Source organism: Manis javanica, chromosome 5, assembly GCF_040802235.1.
Source record: "Manis javanica isolate MJ-LG chromosome 5, MJ_LKY, whole genome shotgun sequence".
NCBI lineage: Eukaryota > Metazoa > Chordata > Mammalia > Pholidota > Manidae > Manis > Manis javanica.
In genome coordinates, this window is record NC_133160.1 from 8748247 (window position 1) to 8765129 (window position 16883).

Genomic DNA, 16883 nt, shown 5'->3' on the forward strand with positions numbered 1-16883 from the left:
ATTTAGCAGCTGACAATAATGAGAAAGTATTGTTCCTGGATTTTTTAAAACTTGACCACTAACATTTTTAATAAGAAAACTATAATCTTTTTATGCACTTTGAGATGTATTCTTAAATCCCAGATGCTTAGTCTATGATGGTTTTGCCTGACAACTAATTTTAACACTTAGCTGTTTAGGACTTGGCAAAATACTTATTTGATATATGAAGTAAAAAGGGAAAATCCTGACTTGCAGCCGATGTCCTCCTTGTCTGGTACATGCCTAAAAGTCACTAGTCTTAATGGTCAAGTGTGTCTCATTTTTAAATTTTGGCACGCCGATATCCAGGCCTAAAAACGCACCCCATTTACTTTTTCTGCCTCTTACTAAGTTCATATTTTATATGCTATCACTGCAACTTGCTGTTTTTCATTTAATATTGGGTATCTTTCCATATCAGTATATATATGTATCTACTTCATTCTTTTCAGTGGCCAAGTAAGGAATTGGCTCAATAATTTATGGTACATCCATACAGTGAAATACTTCAGCCTTAAAAATCACCTTGTGGATATTTAATGATGTGAGAAGATGATTGAAATAATTTTAATGGCAAGAGAGTAGCGGGGAGATAGTGTTACTTCTGGCTAAGAAGGCAATACAGTCCTGGGTTCTAATCCCAGCTGTTCAGATAATGAAGTAAAATCATTCAGAGGAACAATGCCTTTCAAAAAGTAAGTAATTGATGTTAGCAAAAAAGTTTTGTGTGCAAAAAATGTACATGGAGAGACATACAAAAATAACTGGAAAAGTATACATTAAAAAATTAGTGGTTGTCCATGGGTGGTAAGTTGACATATGCATCAGTGAGTACAGATTAAGCTGCTATAACAAAGAAACCCCAACACCAGCTCACACAAGGCCGGGCTTTATGACTCTGATGTAACTGTCCAGAGGTGAGCAGGTGGCCTTGGACAGGTAGGTGGCTGTGGCCTGTGAGATCATCTAGGAATTTAATTTCCTTCTCTGTTATTGCAATACATTTTGTTACATTATCCACCACCTGCAGGTGGGTGACCTCGCCTGCCAGTTCACCCCATGTTTTGTTAATACCTGGCAAGAAGGGTGGAAAGAGAAAAAGTAAAAGGACAAGCAATTTCCTTTTATGAAAAGGACACATTTCCCTTCTCTGCCATTTCGTTGATGAGGACTTCAACACAGAATCACCCCTAATTGCAAATGAGGCTGAGAACTGTGACTTTAGCTGGTCAACCATAACTCTCCTAAAACTCAGAGACTCTTGAGTTTTAGGATATGTCTGTTAGGAAAGGAAAAAAGAGAAAATGGATGCGATGAACAGTTTCTTGTTTCTTGTTTAATACAGTTGTATTTAAAGTTTTGAGCTGCCTTCTATTTGTAATTAATAAGGAACTCATATTCAATATAGGAAAAATGAGAAAATACCCATCAGCTAAGTAGAAAAAACTCCCTCTCCCAGGATGTTAGCTCTTTGCCAATCATTCATCTAGGTTTTGCGGGTTTTCCGAGTATTCTTTGGTGATTGTGTATTACTCTTTTCATAGGGGCAGTGGGAAGTAAGCCATTTTCTTTTTCTCATATTGTTTCCTGATGCCTCTGTGTGTGTGTGTGTGTGTCTATGAAGGAGACAAGCCCCACAAGTGTGAAGTCTGTGGCAAGTGCTTTAGCCGGAAGGATAAGCTCAAGACCCACATGCGGTGCCACACCGGCGTGAAGCCTTACAAGTGTAAGACGTGTGATTACGCTGCCGCCGACAGTAGCAGCCTCAACAAGCACCTGCGGATTCATTCCGACGAGCGACCCTTCAAATGCCAGATCTGCCCCTATGCCAGCCGCAACTCCAGCCAGCTCACCGTCCACCTCCGGTCCCACACAGGTAAGTCCCACACACTAGATGTGCTCTGCACTCACTGTCCTATTGCTTAAATCGTCAGCACTGCAAAGCATCTGTCACAACCTAAGTAAATGAATTAAGGGTATGTGCTCATCCCACTGTTGGCAGTTTTGCCTTTCATCTGCCCAGAAGTACGTTTTTCAGTAAAATAGAAAGAAAATCAAGTTTATGACTTCATTCATGTATATCTTTATAATGTATTCACTAGTACAGTATTTAACTGAGCTGCACTAAATGAAATAGAGATATAGCAAGGCATTTTTTTTTTTAATTTCTGCATAATGTATGGTTAGGCATTTCAGTCATTTTTAAAATGTACACAGATTAGTTCAGAATGGGACAGCTTGATGGAAAGATTCAGCAGAGTAGACAACAGATGATGTTATGCTTTCCTTTTGGCAAGTGTATCAGTTAGCAGTTGATATAATGACGCTGTGTAACAAGCACCAGAAAACCTCAGTGGCATATTCTGACAAGCACTTATTGCTTACATACTTCAGGTCAGCAGGGAGTTGGCTAGCCATTCCACTGATCTTGGCCAAGCTTAATCACATGTGTGGGGGAAACGGGGTGTCCACTGACTTCGGCTGGGGATCTCCTGGGTGTGGGTTAGCTGGCTGTCCACTTGTCATGGCTGGAGCAATCCGGCTGTGCTCCACTTTTCTGTCATCCTCTTTCTGGGACTAGTGAGCAACCCCCTGGCTGTCCTTCTCATGACAGTGGCAGAAGTACAAGCGAACATGCCCCAGTGTGTCAGCCCATTTCAAGCCTCTGCTTGCATCCCATTGGCCAAAGCAAGTTATATGGTTGGGCCAGGTGTCAGGGACTGAGCTCACCCACAGTAGGAGGCCACCATAAGGTTACATGGCAAAGGCCAGAGAAAGGAGAAGGGATAAGGAATCAGGGCCATTTTTGCAAACAGCCACCAGTCTACCCCACCATCATTCACATCTCTCTGACATGCAAATGATTCACTTCTTCCCAATACCCTACAAGGCGCATCCAATCATAGCTCAGGCTTAAAGACCAGCATCTTGTGACCTCCATCATGTTTGTATATGGCTCCTCTTGACCTAGAGACCTTTGAAGGAAAAAGACAAGTTGTCTGTCCTCACACTCCCAATGCAGAATGGTGAAACGGAGCCAAGATGATTACAGTAAGCCTGCTGCTAGAAAGGGCAGGAGCGGGGGGCATCGGCAGTCACTGGCCCACAGATTTCTGAAATCCCTCAAGGCAAATGTTCCCGTGTGCCGTCCAGTCTGGGCTCAGGGAATGTTTCTTGATTAGGGCTTGGCTCAGCCTGCTGGTTCTTGACTCTGCCCACTGGTGGAGCATCCTTACTATCCCTTTCCTCAGCTGCTTCTGAAAAGGAGTGAAAAATGTACCTTTGAGAAACTCGTGGCCTGCTTCCTGCCAACTGAAAGTTGTGAGTCTTTTTAGATTTTGTTTCGGTGTAGGCTTGTGACAGCTTTGCTGGTAGAACAATCTTAAAACCTTTGTGAGTTTCCTGTGTATCATCTATTTGCCAAAAGCCCACCCGTCATTCTTTTAGAGACTTGCCATTCCTCTAAACCCAGTTATGAGCACTTCCAGCATATAACCTGCGATGGGTCAATCCCTTCGGACTTCTAGGTCTCCTTGTCCAGCCGAGAGAACCTACGAGGCACCCAATTAATTCTTTTGGAGATTTTGACAAAGAGCCTTAAATTCAGTCTTCATTTGTCAGTCTTCCGCCCTGCTATCAGTTCCCCAGATACGATCTTTGTCCCTAAGCTTTTATCTTTTTTTTGAAATCCTTTTGCTGATTGGAGATGAGAAATGTTACCTAACCCAGCATATCTCTGATTTTCTCTAGTCTCTCTAAATTCCATGAAGAAAGCAGCCAGTTCTTTCTGAGTTTTCCCTTTGTATACCTTATCACAAACAGCTCATACAACGCTTTCACTCTTCTGCCTAGAATTCATTTCTTTGCTCAAGTCCAAAATTTAATGGTTACATTTTCTGTATTGTAAGTTACCATAGGTGACAGTTTTTCCAAATGTCTGCTATTAAATAGTGTGTGTGTACACTGCCTCTTTTCCAGCCTCTACCTGCTACCCAACCCTAAAGCCAGTGCTAGGTTATTTGAGTTTTTTTATTATGGCAGCTCTCCATTTCCAGACACCAATCTCTGTACCAGTTCTCTGCTGTCTCAATAATGCAGCGTAACAAAAACTCCCACAAAACCTCAGTGGATACAGCAACATGCCTTTTCTGTGGACATGTTGGGGATCCGTTGGGGATGCTCTGGGCAAATCTGCTGATCTTGTCTGGGCCCACTTACAGGCCCGAGAATCTGCTGGCCGTGGGCTGGCTGTCTGCTAGCCGTGGCTGTCATGATCTAGCTCTGCTCTCCATATCTGGGATCATCCTTCTGGGACCAGTGGGCTAGGCCAGGTCCGACCTTCTCACGGGGATGGGTGGCAGAACAGCAAGTGAGCAAAGCCCAACACACAAGCCCATTTCAAGCCGTTGCTTATATTAATAAGCCTACTTAATATACCATCTCAGCCAAATCTGATAACATAACTGAACCTGTTGTTGAGGGTCATGGCAGGTCACTCTGCCCGTGTTGGGAGAACATGACTAATGACATACATGGCAGAGGCTGTTGCTGCAGGAAGAGATGAGAGATAGGAGACATTGGGGGATATTTTTGTCATCTACTATAGCAAGTGAAGACATTAACATAACTGATACCTCCCTGATTTCTTCAGAAGCCTCACCATCCTAAGTCAGAGGAGCTGAAGGACTCATTTCTGAAAGTGGTTCAGAGGAATTTTCACTTACAAGGATGAACTTACCATTTATAGTAGCATCTTTAGACTGGTCTAGAAAAGGTGTGTTTTCAAAAAAATTCATTTATTCAATGTCTCCATGCAACATTTGTTTCCCTTTTTTAAGTCTGTGGCACTGATAAAATTTTAGAAATCGTAAAATTAATAGGATTTTGTTTTTACTTTTCCATCACTTTGATTGACCACATCATCAACCAGGTGTCTTAGTAGCAACCTAAACTCATTTTCACTAACCTGTACTAAAATTTGACATGTTCTTCCATTATGAAAATAGGCAACTGATCTACAGGGCATGTGAACCTCTTGCCAGTAGAAGTCACAGGTCTTTTCCTAACAACTGTTGCAGAGAGGTCAAAATATCGTTTATGCTCTTCTCTATTTAGAAATTATTGTAGTTACTAGACCCGCCGCCAGATCTTGTTTAATGCATTAATAAAGCATACACATTGCCGTATCACAAATTTTTTCTTTTTAATTTTCATATCTATTTCGATGTAATTGGTATTTCTTTTGTATTCATTCCTATTGATTTTTATTTTAGTTTACTTTGTACCTTTAAACATTATTCTGAGAAAGGGCCCATGGGTTTCATTGAACTGCCAAAAAGGGGTCATTGGCATAAAAAGGTGAAGAGCATTCTAAGCCAGCAAAATTTTTCTGGAAAAGGCCAGCTAGTAAATATTTTAGTCTTTGCAGGCCATACTGTCTGTCACAGTTGCTTACCTCTGCCACTGTAACATGAAAACAACCATAAACAGTACATTTACAAATGGGTGTGACTGTGTTCCAAAATAAACCTGTGTGTACAAAACAGGCTGTGGGCCGTATTTAGCCCACAGCTAGAGTTTACCATTCCTTGTTCTGGAGTTTAGTGTGTATGAAGTTGGTGGTATTTTGTCACACAAAACGTTGTTTAGGTTTGAGCTTCTCAGTTTTCTAGAAGCATGTTAAACTTGACACCTGCCGTCTTTAGTTGCATGTATTCAACAGCTCATGGTGATATTTTAGTCCTTATACCAAAAAGCCGGAACACAGTCTCACTCTTTTTGAGCGTATGGCCTAAGAAAGTAAACATTGGTCTTATGTACAGATAATTCCCCACATCTAAGAACACCAGCTTTGGAGGCAGCCTGGGTTGGAATCCAGGCCCTGCTACGTACTTACGGGGTGACCATAAACAAGTTTCCTAGTTTCTCTAGGCCTCTGTCCCCTCTCTTGGACAATAGAGTTAAGAATAATATTAGTAATAGGACCATGTCATGGGAATGCTGGGAGCATCACATGAGACCATTCTTGTGGAGTGCTTGGCAGAGTGCCTGCCATCCTGGAATCAACTGAAGAATGTTAGCAGCTATCATTCTGTTTGCTTAAACCGTATTGGAATGAGCAGGGTCACCAATTTGCTTGCATTATCAGTGCCTTAGATAATTTGGACTTGGCATTCATTGAGGAAATAAATGTGGACTATCGTGTGCATTCAGATGTTTGCAATTTCACTTTCCTGCTCATCTTTCAGCGAACATGAATTTTTAAAAAAAATCAAGCAGCTGGATTCTGTAACTTCACAAGTAAAGAACGCAGCTGGCCATGTGGGATACATAAATTTTGCTCAATAAACACGTCTTTTATTAATAGAAGTCTGCATCAAGTATAAGCTGGGCCTTTCAATCATTGTAAAAAGAATATTCTGATGCGTGAGCACGGAGCTGACTGATTGGAAAATGTGTCCTTGAATCTGTTACAACATGTAACTCAATCAAAATCAACGGATTATACAAAATTATACAACTGTGACTAGCAGAGTGGGCACACTATACGAACAATAGCTTGATTGTTTGAAAGAATATGTTAAGTATATTCGCAAATATTATATTATTTGGGACAGTGACATAGCTCTTTTCAATCTACCGACTTTCTTCTGGGGTTTGTAATGGTGGTAGTGGTTTAGCTTTGAGGAAAGAAGAGAAGCCCCCTACCCCAAGCCTTTTTTTTCTCCCAGGGGCTGCTAGGAACTGCAGTTAGAAGTCTCCACCCGCCCGCCTTGGTATAAGCGATTTTCTGGTGTTGCTTCGGGGGGATCCGCTGTGGTTGTTACCTGCCTGTTCTTATCGAAACTCACCTTGTGTTGACAGGGGACGCCCCCTTCCAGTGCTGGCTCTGTAGCGCCAAGTTCAAAATCAGCTCGGACTTGAAAAGGCACATGCGCGTGCACTCGGGGGAGAAGCCTTTCAAGTGCGAGTTCTGCAATGTCCGCTGCACCATGAAGGGAAACCTCAAGTCGCACATCCGCATCAAGCACAGCGGGAATAACTTCAAGTGTCCGCACTGCGACTTCCTGGGTGACAGCAAAGCCACCCTCCGCAAGCACAGCCGGGTGCACCAGTCGGAGCACCCCGAGAAGTGCCCTGAGTGCAGCTACTCCTGCTCCAGCAAAGCCGCCCTGCGCGTGCACGAGCGCATCCACTGCACCGACCGCCCCTTCAAGTGCAATTACTGCAGCTTTGACACCAAGCAGCCCAGCAACCTGAGCAAGCACATGAAGAAGTTCCACGGGGACATGGTCAAGACCGAGGCCTTGGAGAGGAAAGACCCGAGCCGTCAGAGCAGCCGGCAGGTGGCCAAGCTGGACGCCAAGAAGACTTTCCACTGTGACATATGCGAGGCCTCCTTCATGCGCGAGGACTCACTCCGCAGCCACAAGAGGCAGCACAGTGAGTACAGCGAGAGCAAGAACTCGGACGTGACGGTCCTGCAGTTTCAGATCGACCCCAGCAAGCAGCCCCCAGCGCCACTCACCGTGGGGCACCTCCAGGTGCCCCTGCAGCCCAGCCAAGTGCCCCAGTTCGGCGAGGGGAGAGTCAAAATCATCGTAGGGCATCAGGTGCCCCAGGCAAACACTATCATCCAGGCCGCGGCCGCCGCCGTGAACATCGTGCCGCCCGCCCTGGTGGCCCAGAGCCCAGACGATCTCCCGGGGAACAGCCGGCTGCAGATCCTGCGCCAGGTCAATCTGATCGCCCCTGCTCAGCCCTCGGGGTGTCCCGGCGAGGCCGCCGCGATGGCGCAGCCAGCGGTCCTGCTCACCACGCACGACCAGACGGACGGAGCCACCCTGCATCAGACTCTTGTCCCCACGGCCCCGGGCAGCCCGCAGGAGGGTGTGGGCAACCAGACTTTCATCACCAGTTCGGGCATTACTTGCGCAGACTTTGAAGGCCTTAACGCGTTGATTCAGGAGGGGACAGCTGAAGTGACAGTGGTGAGCGACGGAGGCCAGAACATCGCCGTGGCCACCTCCGCCCCGCCTATATTCTCCTCCTCTTCCCAGCAAGAATTACCCAAGCAGACTTACTCCATCATTCAAGGAGGAGCCCACCCAGCCTTGCTCTGTCCAGCCGATTCCATACCAGATTAGTACTTTAAAAAACAAAAGAAAGGGGAAAATAGAGAAGTCATAAATAGAATTCTGTAAGAGGTTTTGCTCTTAATGTTTTCAAGGATTATCGTGAACCATACCCCTCCCCACAATAAATTGTAATTTTATACTGTTCCTATAATTTTTTTAATGCTGGAATAACTTTGAGACCACCTCTGAATGAATCGCCGTGTTGTAACTGTTGTAGAATCTTAAAAGCTATCGAGATGATTCCATTTAGGGGTTGGAGTTAAATGAATTGAGTAATGAATGTATTTGTTTGTTTCCAACTTGATTTCCCAACTCTAAAAAAGGTCTTTTTTTCATCTCAGTAAATTTGTGTTGTGGATGGTACTTACCATCCCCTCCTAAGTCTCCCTTCTGAAACCAAGATTACAAATCTATTGGCATGAAGGACCATTTTCTACATGCTACATGGATACTTGAACAATGGGAAAAAAGTGTTTAGTGCTAATGATCAAAAAAGGAGTGGTTTCCTAATAAATTGATACATGATTAAAATGTACTGAGTGTTAATGATTCTTCAGAGTCACGTTATGATTCAGGCATGAGGGAGTATGAATTATCCTATAAATAAGCATGGTGCCTAAAGTGACCCAACTAGCATTTTCATTTCAAAACTGAATTAATGAGACGTTTCTGTGTAGATGCAAATATGAGGCAAGTTAGTACTAACCTTTAGCACAGTTTGCTAGGATACATTATTTTAGATATTAATATGTGTGAAGTCCTGGGAATCAGACAGGTGGGATTGGAAAAGCACCCAGGTTTTTCCAAAGCACAGGCTGCATTGAGAAGAAAATGCAGATTTTTATCGATTCGAACTGAAGTGCTGTTTGGTCAGTAGGTGGAGCCAGAGAGCAAGCTAGAATTAACCATGGTTCTACCCAGGTATGTATGGGCTAGGGGCTTGGCGTCTGATTTCCAACCTCTAGCATGATCTTCAACTCATGGTGGGCTCTTAATAAATATTGAATGAATGAAAAATGCTCTTACAGAGTGTCAGCAAGGATTGGTGAGGAGGGGAGGTTAATTTTGTTACAGAAGCATGTTTAAAATGTTATGAGAACACTAACATTTTTACTAGAGTCGTCATGCCTTTTACTTCCCTAACACACAAACTTGTTAAAATCCTCATGCAGATCAGCTCGCTTTTCCATAAAGATATTATTCCTCCATTCCCAGTTTTGTTAATAGCCAAACTCAGGAAGTACACAGAATGGTGTGCTGGAAGCCTGGAGGGGTTTGCCTATTGGAAATGGAAAGTCAGCTTCCCTTAGGAAATAGCTACAGAATTCAAGCGGGGTTTTGCTTATTTCTTTGAACCTTAATGCTTGAACACAGTTCTGACATGTTTTCTTTGCCAGAATTTCTTCATTTTCGTATCAGCGATGGTGATAATGAGTCATTAACTGTAGTTTGGTAAGAAATCGAAAAGGCTTGCAGCATACTATGTTATCTTAATAATTTCATTGCTCTAGAATTACTGCTTACAGGTCTCTGAAATATTTTGGCTCTTGAGTCTTAGTTGGGAAACTGAAGTCATCGGGAACCTGTTTTCTACGTTTTCTCTTTTCCTAGTGGCCCCTCTTTTTAACTTTAGAAGAACTTTATTCTGGTTATAAATGCAGAGTATATTCAAGGTAGAAAATATGAGAAACACATTATTAAGAAAACATTAGTTACTAATAATCTTAATATCCAAATATAAAAATTGGCTCATTTTGATGGACTTTTTTCTTCTATGCCTATGTTTGTATTTTTCCACTCCACTTATAGAGTTGCAGTTTAATTGAACATACTATTTTCTCTTTATATACTGTATTTATCTTTATATCTTTATATCTCCACCTCGAAGCTGCCCTCCATATATATACACATATACATACATCTACACATACATGCATATACATATGCACACATGCATATTTGGATTTTTCAAAACAAACTACAACAGCAAAATTTATTCCTTGCAATAAACTATACAGAATTAAACAAAAACCAAGACAATAATCTCTAGTCCCCTGCTACTCTCACCCCACCCACCCAAGGTAAGTAAGGTTAAGTTTTCTGTGTTCATACCAACATACATAGACTCAAAAAATAACATAGGAAATGATTTTTACCTGCTTTGTAGTAATTGTATCACTGTACATTTCTCTGCAACTTGTTCTTACTATTTCATGTATTTAGAGTATTGTGGATGAATGCAGCCATCTCTAACTTCCTTTTTTTTTAAGTAAAATATGAGTATGAATACACTATGCTTTATTCAACCATCTCCCTGTACATGAATATTTAGGTGGTTTTCATTTTCGTTTGCCATTACAAACTGCCGCCAGAAACATCCTATGTAATTCCTCATGTTCTTTTGTGCTTTTGGAGTTTCAGTGAGTTTCTGTCACTTGATCTTATTTAGAATTCAGGTTACCTTTCCAAATTACCTTTCCAAAAGTCTCCTCTGTGGTGTGGGCCCCACCTACTCCCAATCCTAGCTGTTACCAGTCCTTTGGAGTTTTGTCTCTCTGATGAGTGAAATGAGTTATCTGGTCTTTGTGCATTTCCCCAGCTGGTGTTTTGATCTGCTTTGCTGTGGCATCTCTGCAGAGACTTGCTGATCATTTGCATTTTTCTTTTCTATGAATTTAAAGCTCATATTTCCTCATTTTTCTCCTGGGCTTTTTGGGCCCTTGGGATATGAATCCATGTCTGTCCCATACTGCTTTTTAGCCCCTCCTGTCCTTTGACTTTTGACTTCCCTTGCGGTGCTGTTACCATATAAAAATGACTATCTTTTAATGTAGTCAGAGTCTCCTTTTGCCCCATTTGTGGCCTATATTCTCTAGGAAAATCCTCTCTTCCCCTGAGATTGAAAAGGCTTTTTTCTGCAATATTGTTTGTTTTTCGTTAGCACTTACTGCGGCAAGAATTCATGTTTACATATGTATGGTATACGAGTTTGGCTGCCCACATGTACCAGGATCATTTGTTAAATAAAAAACTGATTTCCCTGGAACTCAAATCTAATTTCATCTTTAGGTGAAGTTCCCAAATGTACTTGGATCTATTTCTGGAATCTCTATTCTGTCCCATTGTCTTCTCTCATTTGCCAACATCATATATTTTGTATTAGCATTAAGGTAGCCTTTTAATATCTCTTAGACTGACAAAGTCTCCCCCTAGCTATTCTTTTCCAAAATTTTCTTAGGAATTCTTAGATATTCACTCTTCCAGATGAACTGTCATTTTATCCAGTACCCCCCAACACACACACACACAATGTCTTTTGAGGGTTTTGATCAGATGTGATATATGACCTTACAAAAAGAATGACTTTTTTTTTTAATGTAAAATCTTCTGCCCTAAAAACTTTATTCAAATCCTGTAGTAACCGTATATGGTTTTCTTCATATACAGTCTGTTCTTATTATATGAGGACTGTATTTTCTTATTGTGTAATTGTAATTGTACATAGACTTTTTCCATTTTATATTTGTTACAAGCATAAAGAATAGCTCTATTTTGTGTATTTGTCTATAGTGAGCACCTTAGCAAAAATTCTTTCTAATTGACAGTAAATATTTATAAGAAGCTCTGGTCTCTGATAAATATGATTTATGATGGTTATACATTCACCTCATTTCTAGGTTGTTTTATCCCTTCCCTTGTGATATTTATACTGCTTAGTTTTCTTGTCCAGTTGCATTAGGCTGAGCTTCCAAACAATGCTGATATAGCTGGCATCCCTTTTGTGCCTCTGCTTGTAATTTGAATGGCTTTAGACCTTCCCAGTTTAATGTAATAGACGCTGTTCATTTGAGTGGTGGCTTTTACAGTACTTTGGTCATTTTCTTCTACTCCAGTTTGCACTTCACAGGAGTTTTTATCAGGGTAGGTAGGTTGCTGAATTTGATCAAATATCATTCCATATCTTTTCATATAACTATTTGGGTTTTGCATTTCAATTGATGACATAGTGAATTAGTATAGGACATTAAGTATTGGTATTGAATCATCTTGCAATCCTGAAACAATTCTAATACATTGCTGGGTTTCATTTATTAATATTTTGCTTGAAATTTTTACAACTGCACGCACATGCACAGTTGACCTGTAGTTTTCTTTTTTGGCTCTTGTTTGTTTTAGGTTATGCTACTTTGAAAATGAATTGGTGACCAGCAATAATATGGCTATCTCAGGATATTACCTGTTTATTACCTGGTTGATGTCCTTTTTCATTGTACATCCTGTACAAACTTTCCAATTTTTCCTCTTAATCACCAGTCTGTGCACGTTTTATATCTCATCTGGATCGATTTTGGTAGTTTGTATTTTACAAAAGAAAAAAAATCATTCACTTTGCCCTACATTTTCAAATCTATAGCCCATAATTCCATTCAACAGTCTCCTAAAATTACTTTGGAATCTTTGGCATTTGGGGTCTATCAGCTTCATTATTGCTGGTGTGTGTGTGTGTGTGTGTGTGTGTGTGCGTGTGTGTGTGTGTGTGTGTGTGTGTGTGTTCTGCTCCTTAGTTTGCCAAGAGTTTATCTATTCAAAAGGTTTTGCTTTTGTTGTCCTCCATTCAGTTTCAGTGTTTATCTCTTGTTTTTATTTATGAATTATTTCCCATGTTTTTCTTCAGTTTTTTCAGTGGGTGTGTTCTTAGATGATCAGTTTTAGGAAAAAGGACACAAAATTGAGGATCTGAGAATTGATTTCCTCAGTCATGCCCATATGCCTCTTGCAGAATCTTTCCAAAATTTCCAAAATATTGAAGATCTTGCCTAGGAATAGTGGTTCAGCTAACTTTCTCTGTAAAGGTCAGATAGTAAATATTGTTAGCTCTGTAGGCCACCATATAGTCTTTCTTGTGAGTATTCAGCTTAGCTACTGTAGCATGAAAGTAGCCACAGATGGTAAGGAGAGGAGTGGGTGTGACTGTGTTCCAATAAAACTTCATTGGTGGGCACTGAAATCTGAATTTCATAAAATTTTCACACATCAGAAAATACTATTTTCTTTTGTTCTTCTTTAACCATTTAAAAAGATATGAAAGCCATTCTTTAGCCCACAGACCATACCAAAACAGATGTTGGGCCACAGATTTCCAACCCTTACCCTGGACCCTGTTCATAATAGGTGCAAAATAAATATTTATAAGCAAGTCACAATAATGATTTTCAGTGAAAGATGAAAGATAACATTTATTGACTGACAATGTGCCAACACAGTGCTTGTACTTAATAATGTTGTACATATTAATCTTGTTTAATCCTTTCAAATGGCTCCTGGGATGAGGAGTTAACATGAAAATTTAAATGCAGCCCAAGAAGATGAGGCATCCATAGGTATTTAGATTGAATGTACATTTGATACAGGAACGGAATGCTTAAACATGAGAGCACTTGGGGCATTTAGTTATGCATATAACTGATGAATCACTAAGTTGTTCATCTGAAGCCAATATGATATTGTATGTGAACTGTATTTCAATTTAAAAAAAAAAAAGAAATGTGCTGTCAAGCCATGAAAAGATATCATGGAACTTCAGCTGCTGCTGCTAAGCTGATCTGAAAAGTCTTTAGATAATATGAACCGAACTCTGTGACATTCGGGAAGGGACAAAACTATGGAGACAGTAAAAGGGTTAGTGGCTGCCAGGGTTAGAGGGGAAGGAAGGATGAATTGGTGGAGCACAAAGGATTTTTAGGGCAGTGAAAATACTGTATATGACATCATAATGGTGGATGCATGTCACTGTACATGTGTCCAAACCCACAGAATGTACACTAAGAGTGAGCCATGATGTCACCTATGGACTCTGGGTGATAATATGTGTCAGTGTAGGGTCATGAGATGTGACATACGTGCCACTCCAGGGGGGATGTTGATAATGTGGGCTATGCCTGTGTCGGGTAGGAGGTATATGGAAAATCTCTATACTTTGCTCTTAATTTTGCTGTAAGCCTACCACTGATCTAAAAAAATAGTCTTAAATTTTTTTTTCATCACCCCAAAATAAAACTCTGGACTCATTAAGCACCTGCTCTTCATTCCTCCTCCCCCAGAACCTGGCAGTCAGTAGTCTACTTTCTGTCTCCATGGATTTAGCCCTTCTAGATACTTCCTAAAAGTGGAATGACACACCGTGTGGTCTTTTGTGTCTGGCTTCTCCTACTCAGCATCGTGTGTTCAAGGTTCATCCTCATTGTAGCATGGGTCAGAATTTCCTTCCTTAAAAAAAAAAAAATGAGTGCACCTTTAAGACTTTTTGTTATTATTGGCATCTCATTAAAAAAAAAAATGAAACAGCTGCCAGCAGTGGTAAGAATCGCCCTGCATCCTATTGTGGGAATGGCCCATAAACTCCGGAAAAGCCACAGGACAATTTGTGATGCTGGGTACCATCCTTCCTGAAATCATCTCAAAGAAGCACTGTTAAGACTGCAACGTTCTAGATGCCCCTGCTGCTCTGATTTAAGTCCTGACCCTTGATTAAATAAAATCATAGAATTCTCACCACCAAATAGAAATCTTGATAAGCCCCTGCATTTATACATTAGTGACTCTGGAGCAAAATACATTTGCCAGAAAGGAACCAGGAATTGAAAGACTATGTCCTGGAACACAGTCACTGAATGAATCCTAGGGATTTCTTAAAAAAAAAAAAAATTCTCCCTTTCCTGTGTTGCCTTCAGAACAGTTCTCTGAGCAATAAAAAACGAATGCTTGCAACTGAAATTTCTCTTTGATTCCTTAGCCAGAATGGGATCTTCTGGAAAGCTGTCGGTTGAGGATCTAGAATAAAAAGTATAATAATTTTTCTCCTCCACCACTCTTAGTTCCTTCGCTGCTGTATACTTTCGTTTCTCAGGTCAGAGGGTATCTGAGGAACAAGATTCAACCCTATAGGGCTTTCCACCACCTGACTTTCCCATCTCAGGGATGAACTGCAAGTTCAGTGAACGCAGCCTGCAGAGAGGGTGAACTCTTGCTTAAGGCAAACCTGCCCTCTTTAAAATGCTCTTGCACTGACCTATTTCTACACTTGTAGCGAGATAGAGAGACAGAGGTCAGATGACTTGCCCAAGGTCATTCTGCTGATCACTGGCCTAATTGTCCTTGAGCCCAGGTCCACCCCTGTTCCTTCACACCTCCCCCCAGAGTTGAGTGGCTAGTGGCTAACGAGCAGAGGCAAGAATACCTTTTCCATTGTGTTTGGTTTAGTTTTTTAAGTTTGCTTGGTGCCTCCTCCTTCATCCTGATATCATGAGTGCAAATGCGGGCCCCCCACACGTCCCCACACCAAAGAACGTGAGCTCCAAGAAAGGTTTCGCTCAATATTGAATTACTGGGAGCCAGCAGGGTCACACTCTCGTTGGTCCAGGTCATGGGTCCAGTTGCCGGCGTAGATCCCTTTCAACACATACACTCACACACCCACATTTAAAATTATATTTTGCAACTGTGTGGGTACAAAGATGAATGTAATCCAGGTTGGATTATATTATGATTTTTTCTTCTGGTTTTAGAATAAGTTAAAGCACTTGCATGGGCCCCTAAAATCATTCTCAGTGGGCCCTGAGCAGTCTGTGCAGCGCCTCATGGAGAGGTCGGCCCAGGGGGCTGCGAGATAGTAACTGACGGGATGAACACAAGAGAATTCTGATTCTACAGGGAGAAGAAGTAGGTTGGGCAGAAAGGTATTCACTTGTCTATCTTTTTTAGTAAAAGTTTTATTGAGATACAATTCACATACCATAAAATTCACCCTTGGGAGTGTTTAATTCAGTAATTTTTAGTATATTTACAAAGTTGTGCAACCATTACCAGCATCTAAGAGCAGAACATTGCCATCACCCCCCAGAAAGAACCCTATACCCATGAGCAGTCACTCTCCATTCCCACCTCTTCCCAGCCTCTGGCAACCTCTAATCTACTTTCTGTCTATATGTTTTTGCTGTTCTGAGCATTTCACATGATTGGAATCATACTATATGGGATCTTCTGTGTCTCACTTCTTTCACTTACATAATGTTTTCAAGGTTCATCCATGTAACATGTATCAAATCAGTACTCCATTTTTATGGCTGAGTAATATTCCATTGTATGGATATACCACATTGTGTTTATCCATTGACCAGTTGATGGAAATTTGGGTTGTTTCCACTGTTTCCCCTGCTCTTTAAGGTACTAATTTTTTTTAGATTTTTAGAATTATTTGTAAATTTTTATCATCATAAAAATTGTGACATATTGAGCAGTTACTCTGTATTAGTCACATTAACTCATTGAACACTCCCACCAGCTCTCTTCAGGAGCTGTTATTACCATCAGCATTCTGGGGCTAATGAAGCTGAGCAATAGAATGGGTAAGCAGCTGGCCCTGGGTCACACAGCTAGTTGTTTGATTTTATTTGATTCCTACAGTGATCAATATTTTGTCCTGGAGCCAGAATCTCATGTTGGCAGTCTAGCAGAGAGCAGGGCATGTTTATCCATCTTTGCATAAGCACAGACAAAGCAGTTGATGCTAGTCCAGGGGCCAAGATGAAAACAGAAGGATGTGGCAAGGAATGACACACCTCTCGCTCAGGTGAATTGAAAAGGTGGAGCTGCCTGGCCAAGCAGCCACTCTGTTCTCTTAGTAAGCTAACCTTTATTGAGCACTTACAGTGTACTGAGTACTTG

At 41.3% G+C, this 16883-nt stretch overlaps 1 protein-coding gene across 3 annotated transcripts in view; it reads left to right on the forward strand.

The window, feature by feature from the left end:
• The window catches only part of ZFP64 (ZFP64 zinc finger protein), a 63540-nt gene that overhangs the window by 20175 nt on the left and 26482 nt on the right, over window positions 1-16883 (forward strand). For 2 of the 3 annotated variants that reach the window (XM_017665099.3, XM_017665098.3), the window contains exons 5-6: window positions 1646-1897; window positions 6886-8694. In XM_017665099.3, coding sequence (XP_017520588.2) covers window positions 1646-1897; window positions 6886-8168 — 1535 coding nt within the window. In that variant the 3' untranslated portion in view covers window positions 8169-8694. Of the gene's footprint in view, window positions 1-1645; window positions 1898-6885; window positions 8695-16883 lie in introns of those variants that run through there. The other variant, XM_037006304.2, reaches the window with a different exon arrangement.